At 39.8% G+C, this 23,061-nt stretch overlaps 1 protein-coding gene across 4 annotated transcripts in view; it reads left to right on the plus strand.

Annotated features, from left to right (window-relative positions):
• The window catches only part of LOC149081537 (zinc transporter ZIP5-like), an 84,046-nt gene that overhangs the window by 53,339 nt on the left and 7,646 nt on the right, over positions 1-23,061 (plus strand). For 3 of the 4 annotated variants that reach the window (XM_089238474.1, XM_089238475.1, XM_089238473.1), the window contains exons 2-6: positions 14,188-14,759; positions 15,874-16,199; positions 19,057-19,228; positions 21,010-21,179; positions 22,172-22,345. In XM_089238474.1, the coding sequence (XP_089094600.1) occupies positions 14,222-14,759; positions 15,874-16,199; positions 19,057-19,228; positions 21,010-21,179; positions 22,172-22,345 (1,380 nt within the window). In that variant the 5' untranslated portion in view covers positions 14,188-14,221. Of the gene's footprint in view, positions 1-9,211; positions 9,578-14,187; positions 14,760-15,873; positions 16,200-19,056; positions 19,229-21,009; positions 21,180-22,171; positions 22,346-23,061 lie in introns of those variants that run through there. The other variant, XM_089238472.1, reaches the window with a different exon arrangement.

Here is a 23,061-nt window from a genome sequence, read left to right on the forward strand (position 1 = left end):
CAAAAATGGCTGAAAATCTGCTTACGTAATACTTGAATGGCCCCCCTAATGGAATATTCATACTTCGTTCCTGATCAACGAACTGCTCAAATATCGTGATCATACGGCTGATTATTGATAAGAAAATATTTTTTTGTGGCTCTGTGGCTGTCTTGTTTGCGCGCTTTCCTGGACTCCAAGAAGACCAGGGTTCAATTCCCGGTGTGAAGACTATAATCTTTTCTTCTTGAAGTTCACATCTTAGCAATAATATCCAGAAAGGGGCTGTCTCTTTTGATGCGCTGTAATGTGCCAGTTGCTGAGAAAAATAACATCGCTCTGTGTTTGTATAGAGTTTTAGGTTTTTATAGTTTTTTCCGAACACGTTTCTGTCATTCAATCACAGAAATTAAGCTGTAGCATGCTGATGTAACAAATGACTGAGGCAGGACGATGACCTTTTCAGGATCATGGGGATTTTCTCTACGAGGTTCAAAGTGTTTCTCAACGTTCAAAACGCCAAATGTTTAAATTGTTTTACCTGTGAAAGAAGTGCTTCTCGGAGAACATTTCTTGCGTAAAACGCTGCAGTGGGAATTTTAGAAGGCACTCTGCTATTGCCAAGGTTTTAATAACTCGCTGTTGCGAAGATATATTTTGGAAAAGAGAAAATTCAACTGCCCCGGTGGGGAATAGAACCCACGTCCTTTCACTTTCCAGGTAAACGCCCTAAACCAGTGGTTCTCAACCTTTGGAAGCCCGCGGCCCGGTAAATCTCTCTTGCGTAAGTGAAAATCCCAGTCATTTAAACAACTAACGAGAAATTAATGAGAAAAATGAAACCGCGAATCACTCACGGCCCGGTGTGATTAGTGTTAGGGCCCGGTACTGGGCCGCGGCCCAGCGGTTGAGAAACACTGTCCTAGACCACTAGACTACAGAGGCACCGAATCTCTCAATCTTTCCTTGGAGCTCGTGTACACTGAAAGAGACCGTAGATGGACGGCCAGACCAGACTCAGGCCAAGCTCACAACTGCTGACGTTGCCACCAGATGGCGACTTATACAAGGATGACGTCACTCTCCGCTACCATATATACGAAGGTTTTAACAACTGGCTGTTGCGAAGATATATTTTGGAAAGAGAGAAAATTCAACTGCCCGGACGTGGGTTCGATTCCCTCAGGGGCAGTTGAATTTTCTCTCTTTCCAAAATATATCTTCGCAACAGCCAGTGGTTAAATCCTTCGTATATGGTAGCGGAGAGTGACGTAATCCTTATACTCTGCTATTGGCTGAGAGAAAGTGTTTACTCCTCCGGCAGTCCTTAATATTTCTTGGTCAAGTCTGAGTTTTGAGTCATGGACACAGGTACCTAGCTCCTGAGCCATCGAAGGTGGTCTCTAGACGAGATTTTGTTGGATGCTAGTTGCTATTGTTTCAATCAGAATCCAGTTGTCACAGCACACGGTCGACCAACTCCTAGACAATCACGGTGTGGCCGAGGAAGAAGCTCGTTTCCCACTATGAAGGTTATCGTCGAAGTCCACGTGTTCGAATCCGGACGTAGAACGCGTCAGCAATAAGTTCTTTACCAACTGATAAATGACACCTTCTCCCACCCTTCAATTATAGTCCACCTAAAAGGCAACTGGAATACCAGGCAGACTCGTCGTTCTTCATCTCATTGTACACAAAAACCAGTTTTTTTTCTCCAAAGTGACGCCTGATCGTAATAAAAGCCCCATAGGAAACAGCGATTGGTTGTAACGATAATACTGACAAAGATATCAGATAAGTCAGTACATGTTTCGAGGAACCCAAGCTAATCTCAATTTGCTGATTACGCAATACATAGCATTATTGGCTGATATTCAGTGAATTTAGCAAGCTGATTGTCTCTATGCCCCCCCCCCCCACATAGTACGTCAAACATGTCTGGTAGCAAAACAACTGGTGCGATTTTGTGACGGTATTTATGGTAACACTAAAGTATGTCGCTCAATGCCGACATAACGTCGGAGAACATTCGCCGACGACTAAAATAATGTTGAGGCCCTTGAAACTTCACATGTGAGCGAACATCACTCAATTCAATATCACGGGGATTTCCCCACACAAAAACAGAATACTAAATATTATTTTGTTTCTGACAAAATCAGATCAACGCCGTATAAAAAATTCATGAGCGAAGAACCATAAATTTATACACAATCGTGCACAAAAAGCTCCATCTTTAATGCCTATTCTTTTAACAATGATGCACCGTCATGTTTTTCATCGAAAGAGAAACATGGCGCCGGTTAGGTTCTTCTTTTCTGTTTCTTTACGTTATTTGCTTCAATGTACTTATTTTACCTTATAACAGTGTTCTCTCTGAATGTTATTAATAGTTAGTATGTGTGTATTCACACGTTCTGTGAGTGTTGTCCTTAAGTGTCTGTGTCACGTGACTTTGGAAATAAGAAGAAGAAACTTGTTTTCTTCTTGTTCTGATGATGTTAATAACGCCTCGAGAAAGAGATGTCAGAACTGACCTGAATACGTCTGGTATTTCCAGGCACCAACGTAAAAACCAAACTTTTTTTTTTCTTTGTGTTATGTGTGCATTCTTCAAGTGTATCAACATACGAAGAGAGTGGTCAAAACAAACACTTTTTAGTCCTTCGGGTGTTCTACTATTCAAAAGTCACACAAATATATGGAGCGAATCTATCAAAGTCGGTACGAGTTCTAACCATAGCCATAACGCCTAGTCGTCCACATGTGCGTGTGTCTTCAACAGCTGACATATTGTACCGGAAAGGTGTTATGTATGAGAGCGGAAAAAAAGGGTAAACACATTAACACGCAACCTACTGTTGAAGGGAGTTCTTGAAAAATAAGCGTCACGTAAATGAAAATGAATTGATTTTCCTTCCACCCGGAAGCCATTGGGTGAATAATGAAAATACCTATATCTGCGGTTATCACACTTTCGATGGTGATGATTACACCAATTGCTTCCTTGCACGAGCGATCTTTTATCAAAAACTATCATTTGTTTGAAGCTTCCGTGGCCCTGGTGGTTATTCATCTGATTTTCCGCACACCGGCTGTCATTTATTTGACTTTCTCTTGTTGTGGCGATCATTTGTTTTACCGGAAAGGAGTACTGTCCTGGAAATCATTAACCTAAGGCTTCCGTGCCATGGCTAACATTTATCTGAGGCTTCCGTGTCATGGCTGTCATTTACCCGAGGCTTCCGTGTCATGGCTGTCATTTACCCGAGGCTTTCGTGTCATGGCTGTCATTTACCTGAGGCTTCCGTGTCATGGCTTCCGCGCAAAATCATTGATAATGTCATCAAAATCTAATTTTTGAGTTATCTCAGCTACAATACACAATAAATAGGTAAAAATATAACAGTTTTTCTTGTGAAAAACTTGAGTGAACTGATGGTTTTAACCCTTTTAAACAAAGATCTTTCTCTAGAACAGTTTGGTGTATTGATGATATTGTCTATGATGATTCATTGCTGTCTCAACATTTGGAAATGGCTATCCGTGCCATCCTGAGGCTTCCGTGCCATGGCTATCATTTGTTCTGAGATTTCTTTTTATCTTATTTTTATAAGGCGTCATTGCCCTGGCTATGATTTATCTTAAACTTCTATTCACTTGCTATCATCTATCTGAGGCTTCCGTGCCCTGGCTACTATTTACCCAATTTGCCTGGATCTTCGATTCCTGACAATAATCTATCTAATGCTTCCGTACACCCTGGTGATCATTCACCTAGACCTATTGTTTCCATGACTGACAATAATTTATTTAAAGCTTTTGAAGCTTTTACGCACTGCTGATCATTTGCACGCCTTGTCGACCATATCTCAGGGTTTCTATGGCCTGGCTATCATTTACCTGAGAAGCCTTCATTATCTGGATATAATTTTTCTTGACGCTTCCGTGCGATGGCGATCATCTATTTGAGGATTTCTTCCTTTACTAGCATTCCGCCTCTTAGCTGTCATTTATGTGAGGTTTCCATGTTCTGACGATCATTTATTTACCCGAGACTTCAATGCAAAGGCGATAATTTATCTGACGCTTCCACGCCCTGGAGGTAATTTATCCAGAACCTTCCGTGTTATCATTCGCTCATCTCCCACGCAGTGGTTATCATTTGCTAGAGGTGTCTGCGCCTGACTATCATCTCTCTGAAAATTTAATGCCCTGCCGATCATTTACCTGAGGCTTCCTTGCAAAGCGTTTTTTTTTTTAACCTGCACGGACCTGTTTTTACTCTGTGCACAAGATTTTTTATCTGCGAAGAAAAGTCTGACGATCTATGGCCAATTTTTCCTGTATTTTTTTATATTTCGAACGGAATTCAAAGTTTGGCGGCAATCTTACGCTGTGCAGCTATTGATTGAGCACATGGCACAACATTTTTTGCTTGGGCGATGCATAGTTTCGCCATATTACCCCAGAAGTGTCATTCCTAAAATCACGTAGTTCAAGGGAACAGATATTTTCTGGATTTTATGCTGAGGTGAACTCGGAAAGAAAAAGTCATCTGGTCTCCGCCGGGATTCGAACCCAGTCCCCTCTTGCATACCGGCCCTGGGACCGAGTCGCGGAGGAGACTTCCCTTAGTACAACATTCACTAAGATATTTGAATTCAAAAGTCAGAGAAAAAGCTATAAAAAACAGCAAAAAACTAATTGACAGTGCTCCTTTTCCTCATTTATGCTGTCTTTTCCATCTTTTCTTCAATTTTTGAATTAGAATATATTAGTTAATATTTCTCGTAGAAACTTGGACTTTTTTTTTGTTTGTCTCGAAAGATACAGGGCAACAACTTTCCAATTATAAGTTAGAGGACGGGGACCGTATAAAAATTTAGATTAGGCCGCAATAGCACTTACGGGAAACCCTGTATATTTTTCGAAAGATGAATTTTCACGTTTTCATGTACAAAATATGAAGTATTTTCCCTTCTTCCATGAATACCATCAGGATATTTCGCTAGAAGTTTCTCGTTTCCCTAAGCAGCCTAGTTTAAGTATACGAGGACCCCATGACGGCACAGGGTTTTTAGGACCATGAAAATTGATTAAAATACGTTGACTATACGTTTTTATTATGGCTGCCAAAGAAATCTTTACTTTAGAATTCTACGCATATGTGTTGGAAAACTTGCATCATCATCGATGAAAAAAAAAAATTAACAAAACGGGCATGTTGTTCAAAAAAGATACATGCCCCGTCGAAATATTTACATGCACCGGGCATGTCGGGCTACAGATTTGTCCAGCCCTGGGAGAGAGAGAGAGAGATGTATATCGTGGATCATTATTTTTATGTTTTAAAAACGTTTCAAAGTATTTTTTCACATTTTATCAGTTTTCCTGAATTCGTCAGACAAGCCTCGGCAAAAATCATCGAAGCTCAGCGTGGCCATATTACCCTCCATTACCATATTAAAAATATGGTGGATTTCTTCTCAGCCGCATAATTTCTGTTTGCAAGGAAGGAACCCTCAGCTGTGCATGGGAGCGCAGCTGAGGGGGAACATTGTGAGAATTAATCATTTAATTGTGATTGCAGGTTGCCCTTGCGCAAATGGTGATATATATGCCCACGAGACTTTTCTGGAAGTGATGTCTGATAGTCCGATTTCCTCTAAACAATACACAGATCGGCACGTCACAATGGAAAATGTTGGCGACATTCTTGGGAGACACCGTGCGCAATATGAAAAACTATGTTACATGTCTCTGTTATCGATAAAACCGTGGCAGAGAAGTGGCAAAGTTGATCTTTCATGAGGAAGTTCCACCCGTCAATGACTCGATCGAAGTATTGTATAAAAGCTGTTTTTCCGTTTACATGGCGTTAGACCTTCAGAAATTCGTTCTAGTTTAAGGCCTTCGGTGAGTGTGCGGGAGATTATTCATTATTCTATCGTCGTGGCAGCCGCAAATAAGCCTTGGGTGACTTCTGCCGAGGTTATACCGAACATACACGTTTGTCAAGGTTGTGGAGATTGCATTGTGGAAAGCTTCTAATTGAATCTCTAATTGTATGTATAGGATTTCCTCTGGTAAGAGTGTCATTCGATAATCTGTTTCGATACAAGTACTATATCGATGGCTTCTTGACCAGTTTGGGAACCATCTCTAAAGTCCTCGGATGATAATTTTTGGAGTCTCTCCAGCTTCGAGTGTCCGGATTATCCTATCTCATGGAAGATCAATCAATGTCAAAGAGGAATTCGCGTTGGAGTCGTGATCGAAATAACCATCAGATGTGACAATTTTTTGGCATTTTTATGAGAATTTTTCGTACATATTTTCAAAGATGCTTCTATTTTGGCTTCTTGACCAGTTTGTTTTTGTTCATTTCCGTCGTCTTCCGATGCTGTCCACGTCAAAGTGGGTGGAAACATGTAATGTTAAGCAAGTGGAGCAAGTTCTTCGTTGTAAGAATTTGGGAAGATCACGAATATGTCTCATGCTTGACAAGGCAAAAATAATCTCTAATGTCACCACCTCCTTAGTGTCTATAGCTGACTAAAAGACCTAATCTGAAGTGTTCTAGCGTGCTCATCCGGCTAGTGAGAGGACGTTGCTTCGATTCCCCACAAAGTGCCTGAATTTTTTCATATTCCCATCAGCCACTTGTTAAAAACCTTCGTATAAAAGCGCTATGTTTGCACTCAGTACGCAACCCTGCATGTATAAAGAAAAAGTCCATATCTTCGTGGTATATTGGCACTTTCACGGGCTGAAAAACACACACACACACACACTTTGGTTGGTTTTCCGGATGAGTCAAGCAAACTTTGTCGCCATTTCTGTTCGGGAAGTATCTCCCCTCCATTTTGTAAATTTGTGTGCGCTGCTCATTCACCGCGCATCAACTCCGGTCATATATAGCCATACGGCAATTTCCAACCAGTGGAGTTGGGTGGGAAATGAAAGTTCCAACCATCGGTGGTCGTCCCAGGCTCGGAAGGCAAAGAATTTGCTTCTGACGTTATATGCCCGAATTCGAACCCATGGACCTTGATGGCAACCTTCACAGTGGAAGACAAGCATCGTACCACTGCGCCACTCGGGCGCAATCTGACCAACTGGTCGGATTTTCGGTGCCCATGCATTGTGTAGTATGTGTATAATCATCTATTAGGTCACCTAAACAGCTGCTACCTACGTAAACGTGTGGCACTAATTAGTCGTGGCCACTGTAATTATCAGCCATAGACGCTCAAGGTGCCGGTATATCAGCTCCCCCGTTTGCCTTGGGGGGGGTTCTTTCTTTCTTTCAAACCGAGCACAACTCGGGTCTATCGCCAAGGGAAATTTACTACCTGATGAGTTGTGCGGAAGTGTGAGTGTGTGTACCTAACAGTCTGAGTGCGTACCTAGTGTTGTGTCTGATTTTTCTCAGTACTGTCATCTATATTTCAGAAGGGGAGTGAGTGGAGTGTAATGATTGAATATTTGTTTGTTTGTGTGTGTGTGTGTGTGTGTGTGTGTGTAAAGGCCTGTTGTTCTCTGTGGCGAGACTTTTTAACGGGGAGATCTGCTCGCATTCGTGCCTTGAAGGGGGATGGGGGTTAGTGCATGATCTTAGCTTCCCATGCTTTCCTTATGGGAAAGATCTGCTTTTAAGGAACATTTTGAAATTGTCTATCCACTTTAGAAAACTTCACTTAAAATTTTCGGGTATTTTTATGCAATTTAACGAAAGTTTTCATGATTTTGGTGTTACTGGTCATTTTTTTTTTAAGAATTTTAACTTCAACAACATGAAATTTTTTAAAAATTATCAAAATTTTTTTAAAGTATATAATTTTAATGATAAATCCTCTCGCCAAAGCATTACGTCAGTGGCCAGGGACACACAAACTTTCGAGGCATTTGAATCAGTGGCTATTGCAAAAATTTTTATCTAAGCTAAAAACAACAACAGTTTAGACAAAAGAGTATTTTCATAGATAACATATTAGTAAATGTAATGGTCGCTGCGGTAGACGATGTGACAGACTCTCATCGCGAGGCCCCGAACCCTACTGCTTTACCACACACCAACGCCGGTCTTTTATCGCCATACGGAAATTTCAAACCAGTGGAGTGGGAAATGAAGGCGCCATCCATCGGTGGTCGCCCCAGGCTCGGTAGGTAAAGAACGTGCTTCTGACGTTCTATGCTCGGATTTGAACCCGTGGACCTTGATCGCAACCTTCACAGTGCAAGACGAGCATCTTACCACTGCGCCGCTCGAACGATAACTCTTAAGTTACGATAACTCTTTTTTTTTTTATTGACGATGTTAGTAAAAATTACTTATTCAAATTGACACATCGTTGAAAATAAACGGGAAAATTGTATAAAAATATCTGAACAAAACCAAAACTACAGGAATGTCCCATAATACGGGACTAAAGTGGTCCGTCGAGTTGTTTCAGACATTTTTACTGGTCTTTGGGTTCTGATTAGTTTAGAAACGCCGGGCTATGAATAAGAAGGCTCTTTGACTAGGCTGATCATATGTGCTCGAGAAAAGTACGTGAAATTGGTCTTCGAATTACAGGAAAATACAAGACATGGTTAATAACCGCCAAAACTGATGGCAAAAGTAAGCAAAGTCACTGTAACTCCTACTAAAATTACAGAAAAGTCGCTAATCGAGGGAAATACATATTTTAATTTGTAGTCGTAATCATCGTAATTTCTGAGTCAGGAAGAGATAATTTTAATCGTTGATTAGAAGAAGAAAATTCAAGTTGGCTTCGTGGAAAATATCTGAAAAACCGGGACTGTCCCGGAAAATACGGGACGCATGGTCGCCATATGTTTGACACGTAAGAAACAGAAATGACCCTGAGATGACGTTACTTAATCATGCTGACAAATTACATGTTTTTCTTTAAAAGTAAACATTTATATGCAAAAAAAATTCGAAAAAACAGCATGTTTCTTTGAATCGAGAGCGAAGACGTGTTCGAGCCGGAAGGTATCTGATAGATACATCGCCGTTGAGATAACGCAAGAACCAAAGGGAACACGAGAAAAATCGGTATCGCCGCGATATATCTCTCGAAAATAAAAATATATCTTGTACTTAAGAGAGTTCCCAAATATCTCTCGAGACACACACACAATGTTTTCTTACAGCAAACAGATTGATAAGTTAAAAAGCAGTCATCACAGGCTTTTACAAGCTTCCGTGGTCCTTGAAACAGGACATTCCTCCGAGTAACTTTTGAGAGTGAGGAGGCCTTTATCTCTCTCTCTCGTGTTCTCTTTGGAGAGATCGATTCCCAGACAACACGCGGGCTGTTAGGTTACGTCCACACATATGCATGTGTTTATTTTTTTGCGGCACAATTACATTGAAGTGTTTGGAAATCTCCTCCACCGCCCCCCGAGCTCTCAACGTAATTTTCCATGTTGCACACGCAGCTAACTCTTTGGTGTCATTGAAAGGGGTGACGTGCTGAAAAATTTTTGTTTTCTACCGTTACATGGTTGTTGTTGTTGTTTGGTGTCCGTGGATTTTTTTTGCTTATGTAAATCGGCATCATCTTATGACGTCGTCGTTGAGGTAAGGTGATTGATTTGCTTCCATTTCTGATGTTAATTATCGATTATTTTATTGTAGAGCTGCCCTTAGGGATGGATGTGCGATAGGTCCGGTCGCACAGAGCAACGCGTTTTTTTTTTGGGAGTGGGGGCTGGGGGGTCGCACTTACGGTGGTAGAAGTGGGGGAAAATATGTATCAAATACATTTTATTCCCTTCTGAGCTTCAAATATGGCATTCTGGAACTACGTCTTTCATGAGTTCTGAACTTTCATCAATTTAGGAATTATTGCTTTTCCGCAATTTAGGAATTATTGCTTTTCCGCAATTTAGGAATTATTACTTTCACAATTTTGAAATTCTTAACTATTTTGGAATTCTTAGCTTTCACAATTCTGGAATTCTTAACTTTCACAATCCTGGAAATATTACTTTCACAATCCTGGAAATATTACTTTCACAATCCTTAAACTATTACTTTCGCAATCCTTAAACTATTACTTTCATCAGTTCTGAAGTTATTAATTCTGAAATTATTTCTTTCAATTATTTTTCTTATTTGCAATTCGTCAGTTCTAAATTTGTTCTCAGATAATTTCTTTCATTACGTCCCATTTACATTAGCATTTAAATTACTTCTTTCATTAATTTAAAATTTATTTCACTTCTGAATGAATCATTAGTTCAAAATCATCATAAATTCGAAATTTTCATCAATTTTAGTTTTAATTTACATTTTTAATCGTGTCTAAAATTTTATTGTATGAATATTTTTCCGCGTTCCTGTATATTCTGTAATAATGTATGAATTTTTTGATTTGGATTCCCCCTTCTCTGACTAAAATATATCGGGGCTTAGGGGCCCTGAAGTTATTTCTATGCCTTTGCGCAGTAATATTATTTTCACGCCGGGGCTCTGCATCTTGTTTTGGTCGCCCTGACAATGTTATTTGAAAATTACATCAATTTTTAGTGGTGATAGGTGCAAAGTGAAATTGTACACTTTTGTCCGAGAGAGTGTTTTATATAGTTTAGCATTGTTTTGTTTTGCTGTGCAGTCATGAGCCATGGTGACCGGGAGTTATGCCCTTTGGTCATTAATCTGTGTGACGTCAGTTATTTCGGGTTTCCTAAATAAACACAAAACCGGATCAAAGGTCTCTCAGGAAAAGATAGCGTAATGCCGTGGGCCCCACAAGAGAAATATGTCTGATGGAGTTCATGGACGAAAAAAGTTTCCTGTCGAAAAAAATATCTTATATATTTGGTACTTAAAGGGGATCCACGGACTCCTTGGGGGGGGGGGGGAGGGTTCTTAGAGAATTTTCAGGGGTCTGTGAGCTTGTATGAGGAAAACTATTAGCTCAGTGTCTCTCAAACTTTTGTCACCTATAACTCCCTTACCCAATTCATGCAAATCATTGCGGCTCTCCAGAATAGTTTGGTAGATATTTTGCTATATAAAAGAACCACATCAGGGCACAATCAATATCTCTAGCTCACCCCGCAACGCTCCTGACAAAGATTGGCGACGCCCTTAAGAGAGTCACGACGCATACTTTGAGATGCACTAAATTAGCTAATTGTTTTAACAATATGAGCTGAATGCTATTCTAAGAAGTGGTCCGTGGTCTTTTTTGGGACGGGGTCCCTGGCCTCCGTCTTATTGGGTGCATAAGGTTCGCGGAGCATCGTGGAACACAAAACACGCCCTGAACTTCCAAAGGAGTAGCTATATTCGCACTCTCGATGAATCTGGTGGACGCCGTAAATGATGATAGCAAAAGCGAATGCCTTCAGGTTATTAGTGAGAAAAACTTGCCATTGGCGAAAGTAATGTGTGCGTAAATTCATGAGCGTGCGTGCATTTCGGTACGGAACGCACCAATACTCAAGAACAAAAGTAATGCACTCGTTACTGTGAAATGTTTCTGTTTCCACCGTCCTTATCTTACACAAGTCGTATGCCAGTGTTTCCCAACATTTTCCATGTCGCGGACTCCCTTAGTGAAGGGAAATTCTAGCCCCCGATTCCATAAAATCCAAAGTATTTCCATCATGAAAAAAATCAAGAGAAAAACTACGATTTCACAGCATTAAATTTGTTATTCATGCGATGGTAGTGAATGAAAGCGATCCTCACGGTCTCCTTACGAAGTACTCACGCGCCCACTAAGAGTCTGTGGACCTCAGGTTGAAAATCACTGTGGCACGCCATTGTTACAGCAGAGTGTGGTTATCGCACTAACATTCGGTTCAACAAGCCTAAGCTTCTGATTTTGGATAACGACATTGCACATGTTGAGCGATGATCACAAATAACTGATCCTGGACCGATTGGCATCGCGGGTCTCTTATCAAAATGCAGGAGTCATCTATGAATCAACACGAAGAGGACAAGGTTCGATTTGAAGACGGAGCGCCAGAATTATCAACTACCTTCCAAGGTGATGATCCCCAGATCACATCCATCATCCAGACATCTATATATACAGGGTGTTCTGTAGTGCTAATGCGGACTTTATCTAATTAACCATCCGTCGTAGAGGCATGATTCCAATTTGAAAAATGCTCAAAAGGCGTTCAAAAATTACCCTGTTCCAGTTTTGATAGCGAAAACAAAAAAAAAAATCTAAATTTTTATACGGTCCCCCCTGTCCTCTAGTTGTTACTTTGCCTGATGATAACAGGGAAAAAAATTCATGTTTCTAAGTGCAATATTCGCTAAGATATTTGAATTCAAAAATCGGAGAATAGTTGGGTAAAAACAACATAAAAACTAACGGACAACGCCCCTTTCCTCTCATTTACGTTGTCTTTTTCCAACTTTTCTCCGATTTTTGAGTTCGGATATCTCAGCGAATATTGCATTTGGAAACATGGATTTTTTTCGTTGGTCTTGGGGGGTGGCAGGGCAACAACTTTCTAGTTGGAAGTAAGAGGAAAGGAGGGGTCCGTATAAAAATTTCGTTTTTTCTTTTACTTTTATGAACACTGTTGCTCACGCTTGAAACTACTACTGAACCAGACATGCACCTCGTCCATATCCCTCTGCGGAACTTCGAACGAATTGGTACATGTTGGAATGTGTGTATGTGTAGTGAACCTGACGAAGTTTGAAACTGGTATATGGTAATTTATGAGCATTTTTTGAAGTGGAAACCATACCTCTCTTCCCCTGACGATAAAAGTGCCTACCGGACATGGCCGCCCTTACCAGTCGCGATGCCCGGTGCGAAAATAATTGTGGGGCCAATGGCGTCTTAATAGTTTCTGCGGATCGGGAATCGGGCATAAAAAAATTCACACGTTATCACGGAACATACAGCAATGCTGAAAAATATCCATACAAAATAAATAATATAAAAAAAACACAATTTGAATGTGAATTAACACAAAAAATAACGAAAATTTCGAATTGAGGAAAATTCAGAACGGAAAAAAAAATTTCAAACTAATGGAAAAAACTCTGTGGTGTTTGGTCAGAACACGATATCTCCAAAAAAATGGCTTTTTGATCTAAAAGTAAGTCTTGCTAATTATAACTGATTGGAAGTGAGATAAGTGCACAAATACGAGCGCACGGCTGTAAAACATGCTGATGTGATATTTCCATTCGTATTTGTGTGCATGCTTCATTTTCGATTTTTTACATGGCAATGAAAATGCTTGTATATCAAAAATGTGACTTTGGAGTTATCATGTTCAGACCAAACACCACAGAATTATTCCAAAACTAATGGAAATTATGACTAATAATATAAAAACTAATGACAATTCAGAGTTGATGAAAGAAATAATTATTTTAAAATTATTGAAGGAAATAATTCAAGAATTGATAAAAATTCAGGATTAATAAAAGAAATGATTTAAGTGAATTGAGAGATGAAAGCATCGAATAATTCGGGGGCCCCCTTCGTTCACCAAAGGTGATGAAGTTCCCAAGAAAAGAATAAGTTTCCATAAAATATGTACAACCTTTTTATTTTCTTAGTTCATGCTCAGATAGCTTGTTTTACTTGCTAAAAAAATTCAATTGATACATATTTTTCTCACTCCCATTACCGTTAGTGCGGGGCCCGGTGCGATCGCCCCTGTCGCGCACCCCCAAGTGCGGCTCTGCCACAGCATTTGGTAAAATATGGACACTTCTGTTGCTTAGCATCGGGAAATTCAATTTCGTTAGTTAGCTTTACCAGACTGTCCAGCAGGTCCGTAGCCAGAAATTTCTTTCGGAAGAGGGCAAACGTACGAATCCCTCCCCCCCGAGGAAATTACCTCAAAATCGTAGACCACCAGATATGTTGACTCATTTCTAGTGGCGTCGCAGTGCAGCTAATAGACACAATTGATACTAAAATTATATAATGTAGATTTTATTTGTTGCATTTCAACTTCAGAACCTATTAATGATTAATAATGAATGATAATCATGAAAATCAATTTTTTGATTAATTTAATAGTTTCAATAACATTATACAATTCCAATTTTTAATCACATTCATCACAAATCGATGTAAATTACAGACAAATTTCTTGAATGATGTGTTTGCGTGAATAGTCACTAGATGACGCTATTATTCAACATTGCTTCAATATTGCCGATTTATGTGTGATAACTTCTTTTTCCAGATTTTTATCATTTGACATTCAGAGCTGACTCTTGATGAATTTTGTGATCATGCCGAGATCATACCGCATTGCAAGTGTCCGTTCATGTCTTGTGCTCTTCTTAGCGCTTAGCGTTTTAGCCTTTGTATCATGTGAACACGAACAAACTCGTCCAAGCACAGTGAGTACGACATCCGCGACCACTTCGAGTAACGATGGCACGGAAACGGAGTTCGATAGTATGGATCCGGATGCCGAACTCATCCTACCGGATCACAGGTTCTTCCTGCAAGAGATATTCAAGAAGTACGGTTACGACGGCCAAATAACGTTCGAGGGATTCGAACACCTGCTTGGGAACCTCAAACTTGGTAATGTGTTCATCGAAGACCACGATGTCAGGTCTCACAAGGACGATCACGCTTTCGTGAACCTCCACGACACCCACGAACATTCGGGGGCATCCGAAAAGGACGAGACGTCGTCGGCGTCTAGAGACGGAACTGCCCGCAGAGGTGAACGTGCACATAGGGACAATGGGTTCAACCTTCCTTTGCCAAAGCATCGACAAAGTGTCCACGAAGAGGAGGATGGTAAGTATGGATATCTGAGGTATTCATCAGTTTTTTTCACGAATAATTACCATCCACTGATGATATATTTCTATTGCCCTAAATAGGGGTACACAACCGGGGGAAATGCGGTCCGCCAATAGGTTCCATCCGGCCCGCGGAAATTGTGACGGTAGAAAAGAGTATCAATACACACAAGATAAATACCAAGGCTGACTATATTTCTTTCACAAAAATACGGGATTTAAAGTTGCCGATTACATCCAAAAAAAATTGCCAAAGGCAAATAAATTTAAAAAAATTGTCAAAGGCAAATAAATTTAAAAAAATTGTCAAAGGCAAATAAATTTAAAAAAATTGTCAAAGGCAAATAAATTTAAAAAAATTGTCAAAGGCAAGTTAAGTTGCCAGCTAATCCGAAAATATGATCAAACACAAGTAAAGTTGCCAATTACATTAAAAAAATTGTCAAAGTCAAATGAAGTTGCAGTTACAGCCGAAAAAATTATCAAACACAAGTTGTCTTCAAAGCCAAAAAATTTGTCAAAGGGGATTTTAAGTTCCCCATTACAGCCATAAAAATTGCCAAAGGCGAGTAAAGTTCCCAATTATAGCCACAAAAATTGTGAAAGACAAGTTGCTATTTATAACAAAAAAATTACCAAATGCAAGTTAAGTTGCCAATTACGCAAGAAAAAATTGTCGAAGGAACGCTAAAAGTTGCCAACTTTCGTTCGAACTGGCGAAAAATTGACAGTCGTGGAAAACGATGGGTACTGCTAGTCAAAGTGCAATTCACCAAGAAAACGTTTATGTTTGACAAATATATAAGATGAATGTATTTATATGACAGCAATTAATGGTGATAATTAGTCCTAATTATCATAATGTAATTAAAATGTCATGAAAATATGTTCATAACATTCTTTATTTCAAAAATAAGCCTTGTTGGAAATAGAAAAAAAGGGAAATTTTATGAATATAAAGCTGGGACTTCCGAAATTACGGATTTTAATATCCTGCCAAATACGGGTCATATGGTGATTATGTATGAGATTCTGGTCCGCGGACTGAAAAGGTTGTGCGCCCCTGCCCTAAAATCTAAATTGTTGACGACTTTCTTTGCTGTTTTCAGACCACAGCCATCCCACACATCACAGCCGACCCCACGGCAACCATCACCATCACCACCATCCAGAACGCCAGCGGGAAACACTCGCTAAGGTCACTCCAGAGAAACCACAAGGAACCACGGATCCCCGACATTACCATTACGATCATCACCATCACCACCACCACCAGCACGAAGAAGGTCCCATCCCGGAACTGTTGGGAAACATCTCGGACATCGTCGATCAACACTCCGAAGTCCCAAAACATCACGAGGGCCATCACGAGACCGAGGGCAGCCACGGCGATGATCATGGACACGACCATGGTGAAGAGAAGCACGAGAGAAGGGTAAGGATTTGCTGACATCCATACGTATCCTATGCTGACATCCATAAGGGACTGATGTCCCTTATTTAGTGGCAAAATGTGCACTAAAAATGTTTAAATATGCAGTAAAAAGTAGAGATAAATCTTTATTTAAATATGCCGAGATATAATACGAAATTAAAAAATATGTGCGCAAAATTAAAAAAATCTATCAAATTAGAAAACATTAAAACTGTAAAATATGCATTTAAAAATGCTAAAGTTTTCTTAAAGAGAGGAAAATATGCGCAAAAAATTGTGCATTTAAATATGCAGAAATATGAAATGTGCACAAAAAGAAAAGTGTGAGAATAAACCTAAGTATACAAAAAAGGAAAATAAGCGTAAAAATAAATATTTACAAGAAAAAATAAGTGTTAAAAGAAAGATATGTACAAAATAAAAATTGAAATGAGCGTAAAAAGAAAAATATACACAAAAAGCACGAAAAGAAAAAAATATGTGTTAAAATATAAATATGCACAAAAAAAAGAAAAATGTGCACAAAAATTGAAAAAGAAAAATATGCATATTAGAAGCACTGAACCTAAGCGAAAAGAAAAATCTACTCTATAATATAAAATCACAAACTCGAAAAAGGCCCGTTTCTAAGCAACCGAAATTAGTGACGATTTTATGTTACGGAAATGGGTGACGGAAATCTGTTACGTTTTTGTGTTACGGAAGTCGGTTACGATTTTGGGTCAAATATTAATTTAACTCTAGCATATATCGGGGCCCATTTGACCCATCGGGGCCATGTTATGTGCATGTACCGAGAGGCTCCCACATCCTACAGCAGGGCCCTTGGCAGGAATTTAGATGGTGAGCCCCCAAACCAACTTTTCAGGGGCCCCTCTGTGGTTAATTTATACGTTAATTTATATTAAAGTGATAAGAATCGTTTCGGCCCCTGTCAGCCCTGACCTTGTGGGGGGGTCATGCCGAGAGGTATGTATAATATACATATAACACCAGTGCTCCCAACACACAGGGTCCGGGTACCCGTGGGGATTGCCCGTATACGTTCATGGGGAAGTTAAAAGTTTTCATTTCCAGGGGCCCTTGATATGGATCTCATTGTTTTCTTGCTGAAAATTTTTTGAAAAATTTCCAATAGCGAGAGCCCAAGATATATCCAGTCTGGGGGCCCCATAAAATTTGCGAATTCGGTCACGGGTATTTGCGTGGGTGGGCCTGGATTTTATTCGTTGGTAAAACGAAAACAAATAAAAAATTTTCATGGCACTCGCAGCGGGGGATGACCGACAAGCTTCCAAGTCGGGGGCCGCATGTTTACAGGTTTCATTTTGGGGGCCCTGGATGAATCTCATTCTTTTCTGTTGTATAATTTGCAACAGTGGAAGCCCGAGATAAAGCCAGTTTTGGGCCCCACTAAAAGTGAATTATTGTCCCGGGTAATTGGTTGGGGGCCCTAGATTTTATTCTTTGGTAAAACGAATACAAATGAAAATTTTTCATGGCACTCGCAGCGGGAATGACCGACAAGCTTCCAAGTCGGGGGCCTCCATGTTTACAGGTTCCATTTTGGGGGACCTGGATGAATCCGATTCTTTTTTTTTTTGTTTAACATTGTAGAATTTGCAACAGCGGAAGACCGAGATTAATTCAGTCTGGATTCCCCACTAAAAATCTGAGTATTGGGTCTCCACTACTGAATAGGGGCCCTGGATTTCTTTCGTTGTAAAATTGATGAAAATTAAAAATTTTCGTTGCCCCTCACCGGGGAGATGTCTGACAAGCCTCCAGGTCGGGGTCCCATGGAAATGTTGACAGGTTTCATTTTGGGTGTCCCTTGATGAATCTCATTGCTTTTTTGTTGTTTATCATTGTAAAATTTGCAACACATCGGTAGCCTGAGATAAATCCTGTCAGGGGCCCCACTAAAATTCAGCAAATTGAAGTCTGGGGACCCCATGGGCAAGTTTTCTGGGGGTACTTGATGAATCACATTTGTTTTTTGTTGCTTTATTATTGCAAAATATTGTGAAGAGAAGTGGGGGGGAAGGGGTTGGCCGCCAAAGGCGGAAGGGAGGAGGGCAGAGCTCTCCTAGTATACAATAAAACTAGAAAACATGCTTAAAAAAATGAAGAAGGCATGCATTTAGAAATGTAAAAAATATGCTTTAAAAAATGCCAAAAAATATGCTTTAAAAAATGCCAAAAAATATGCATCTAAAATGTCTCAAGATATCCATCTGAAAGTGTCTAAAAATATGCATCTAAAATGTCTAAAAACATGCATCTGAACTGCCTAAATATGTGCCTCTAAAACTGCCTAAAATATGTATCTGAAAATGTCTCAAGGTATGCACCTGAAAATGTCTAAAAATATGACTTGAAATGATACTCAATGGTGAAATAATTTAATGAAAAATTAAAGAAATTCGATTAAATCTGAAGAATAAACAGACAAAAATAATCATGCAAAACATCATTACAATGCAATGCAATCAATAGGAAAAAAATTTAAAAACAACACACTTTTTCGATGATTGCGTTTAACTATGAGAAAAGTGCTAAAACTTGCGATTACATATGCATACGCCCCAAGGTTGTCATATTGGGATAAATCGGAAAAGCTACCATACTCAGATAAGACAACCAAAATTTGTATTTTTATGTTCAGTGTATTACATGTTTATCATAATTATTGCGTTTCGAGGTAACCGCTCTTTTATTGGTTTTGCTATTTGGATATATTTGACATCCATAATTTTGAGGGCAACTCTTTTCAGCCACCGAGTTGGACTTGTATTTCAATTATGCATTTCCGTGTTTAATCCGGGCTCTAATAATTACGTTTGTGTCGTTTCAGACGTGTCTGAATGCGTCTCAGATGTTGACCATCTACGGCTCCGACCCGAATGTTCCTCTCGACCCGGTCACTTTCTTGCATTTGTGCCCGGCGATAATATACGAGCTGGAGGGCCAACATTGCTTTAACAGCCACGAACACGGCCACAAGCAGGAAGCGGCCCCAGCTATCAGTAAGTGGCAAATAGTAAAGTTGTCACTGTAAAAGCTCGGTAGCTTTTACAAGGAGAGTTGGTAAAAGCCCGAAACACTCCTGTTAACGTTTTCATTTCGAACATCCCAAATCAAAGACCGTTTTTAATGAATCAAGGACGGCAATATTAGCTCCTGACGCTAAGCAAAAATATTATTCATTAAAAACACAGGGCGGGCAAAAAGTCCGTAGAAATCTTAAAATTTTGTCAAAACCGGAAAAATAACTGAAATAAAAAACGGTTTGCAGGGTTAGCATCGCTAGGTCACGGGAATTTTTTTGACAGGAAAAAAAAATAACTCACAAAAACAGCCAATAGGTAACACTGACGTACACAAGTCAAAGAAAAGATGCGCAAATAACGAACAGAATGACTCCAAATCGTTTATTTCAGCAGTAAGTGTCCGCACCATACGACTAAACCACCAGAGGGAATAACGCATTGCAGGCGAGTCGCAAGTCGTGCAGCATGGCCACATACACGGTTTACAACGGTGAACTGGTTGTGGATAAGGAACGCGCAAGTTCTTATAACCGTCTCATTTGCATATTACCACCGGAGTCGCTCGTACTAGCGCCACCTATCGGCTGTTTTTCAAGTTATTTTTTCCTGTCCAAAAAATTCCTATGACCTGGCGATGATAACCATGCAAATCGTTTTTTACTTCGGTTATTTTTCCGGTTTTTATAAATTTTTAAAGTTTCTGCGGCCTTTTTGCCCATCCTGTATTACTATTAATTTATTATTAATTAATTTTATTACAAAAATTAGAACTTTGGCTAATAAAAAATGACACGTTTTAAGCCATATACAATTTAATTGGTCGAATGGCCTCCGGACGACCCGTTCGTGTGAATTCTGACCACGAGGTCCTGATGACGGCTCTCGATTGTAGAGCCGAAACGCGTCTACCGTTGGCCAAATTAAATTTTATTTGTCTTAAAAACGTGTCAATTTCTGTATAAATATTAATTAATTGATTTAAAGTTCATATTTTCACAGGTGTAAATCAATTAATTTATTCACTCCGAACAGTAAAACCTCGTTTTCAATGAGTCAAATGACCATCATGCATTCATTTAGTTCGCGATACTTATTAATTAACAATTATACTTATTTATTAATAATGGTCAAATTATAATTATTTAATAGTTACAGTTAATTAATATTTAACTAATGAATTCATTTATCATCATGAACTTATTTCCTAGCGTTAGTTAAGTAGGTTCGGGGTCATGATGGGATTGCTAATTGTTATAATTTTAATTTAACTATAATATATTCATTATATAACCATATTTATTAATTAATGAACTTCTACAATTAATTAATAAATATGAGTAAAAAATGAATTTAAATCACATTAATTTTCATAATTAATTAATGAGTGTTGTTAGGGAGCGAAAACTTCATGACATATTCAACTGATTCAATAAAAAAGGGCTTTTACTGAACGGAGTAAATTAATTAATTGATCAAAGGTAATTAATAATTCCTTAATAGGCGTCAGAAAGTAATAATTTTAATAAATTAACTAGTTAATTTTTAATTACAGTTATCTATTGATGACTGTTGATAGTTTTATTGAAAACGGGCTTTGACTTGGCTTGACTCGCGCTTTTGACAATGGCAAAACCTAGTTCCACCGGTCTTCGGGCTTTTACCGTAGTAGCATAATCATCATGTAAGACATGCAAGGCTATTGCCGAGGCTCGAAACTGATTACACTTCTCTCTCTCTCTCTCTTGTCTTACCTACAGAATGGTTATATTCATGCATAGCAGTGATTCTCATTAGCCTGTGCGGTCTCTTCAGTGTCGCTGTCATACCAATCATGCAGAAATGGTTCTACCACACGCTCCTGCAGTTTCTCGTCGGTCTTGCTGTCGGAAGTCTGTCCGGCGACGCGATGCTCCATCTGTTACCTCACGTGAGTGCCTGGTCTGAAATAATTGTGATTTTTGCTTTTGAATCATGTTATGAAACAGGAGTGATCAACCTTTGCGATCACTAATTGATATCACTTATCACTATTTGGTTTGAAAACGATTCGCGGGCCACTTAAGTGATCTGTGAACATGCCACTAAAGTGCTTCAAGATTATGGCATGGGTCACTCAAGTAATATATATATACACCATGGGTCACTTGAGTGATCTGGGAATGTGTTTGCCGCGGGCCACTTAAGTCATTTGGAAGTGTGCCGTGGGATCACTTAAGTGCTCTGGAATTGTGCCACAGGTCACTCCAGTGAACTGTAAATAAGCCGCGGATAAATATTAAGTGATCTATGGAATGTACCGTGATTCACTTGAGTGATCTGGAAATGTGAAAACGGGACACTTAAGCCATGTTGAAGTGCACCGTAGGGCCGCTTAAGTGGAATCGTGCCGCAGGTCACTGGAGTGAACCCATGGCAGTGTGACTTAAGTGATCTGGAAATGCGCCGTGAATAAATTAAGTGATCTGTAAATGTGCCGGGGGCCGCTAAAGTGCTCAGAAATCGTGCCGTGGATCACTCAAATGCGCAAGCATTTCTAGAGGTCAAGTTATTTATAAATGTGCTGCGGATCACTTAAGAGATCCGATAATGCGTCGCGTTCCACTTAAGTTATGTGTAAATGTGCTATGGGTCACTTGAGTGATCTGTAAGTGTGCCGCGGGTGGCCAAAGTGATGTGGAACTGCACCACGGACCACCTTAATGCTTTGGAACTGTGCTGCGGGTCAATCACGGGATCCGTAAATGTGCGACTTCGTTCATTTTTACAAGATAGTTTTGAGGTCGATGGCCAGTTCACGTGACTCCGAGGGCATCATTTGGCCCCACGGGCCTTGGGTTGAGCACTGGTATATTCAAAATATCCCGTGTATTAAACGGTTATCGATCCTGCATATTGATTGACGTTTGTTTCCTCTAATAGGCGATGCTGGGCGAAGAAGACGAAGGACACGGCCATGATCACGGCAAGAGCGTCACGGCGGAATTGGACGCCGTTTGGCGCGGGATGACCGGCCTGGGAGGAATCTACTTCTTCTTCGTGGCCGAAAGGTTGCTCAATGCACTAACATTGTACCGGAGGCAGAAACGCGAGAAGGTAATGACTATCTTTCTTTCATGCTTGTACACAAAAGTAGCATAACCTCACGTTCCTCATCACCCCATTCGCGTTCTCATCGATTCTAAAGCATCAGAGGTAAAAATAAATCACCTTGTGAAATAGTGTTATATCTCCTCATCTAGCCGTTACCCGCGGGGATTTGGTGATCTGAGAATTGCTTGGCGATGTGATTCCTTCCAATAACATTTGAATCCTCTCATGGCCCCAATCGATGTTGCATTTCCAGAAATCCCGCGAGTCTTTATATTATAAAATATAACACTGATGGAATTTCATATTCATAGCTTACATCGGTTTGGGCTCAGCGATGATTGCACCATATAACTTTTGAACCCCTGCGTGTGCCCCCCCCCCCCTACAGTATGGATCTTGGAAAATTCGTCTTTAGTGAGTTTTAACATTAGAAAACAAAACTACTGACAAAATTTCATATTTAAGAGATACTAACCCCCGACCCGGCAAACAGAGCTCGTCATACGGGGTTCCCCGAAGGGAGCATTTATTTTCTCTACAAAAAGAACAACTTTACATCTTACCCCAGGGAGCAACCATTAACAACTCGCGAGCAGCAATTTAATATTCGAGCAACAAATTTCATATTTAGAGCTTCGGCGATTTCGGCTCAGCAATTATTGTCCCGTATAATCTTTGATAACCCTCATGACCGCTTTATGGGCCGACTTTCGAGAAAA

This window comes from Pholcus phalangioides, unplaced genomic scaffold (genome assembly GCF_987345545.1).
Source record: "Pholcus phalangioides strain wild (caught in Gottingen) unplaced genomic scaffold, Ppha-v1.0 ptg000010l_1, whole genome shotgun sequence".
NCBI lineage: Eukaryota > Metazoa > Arthropoda > Arachnida > Araneae > Pholcidae > Pholcus > Pholcus phalangioides.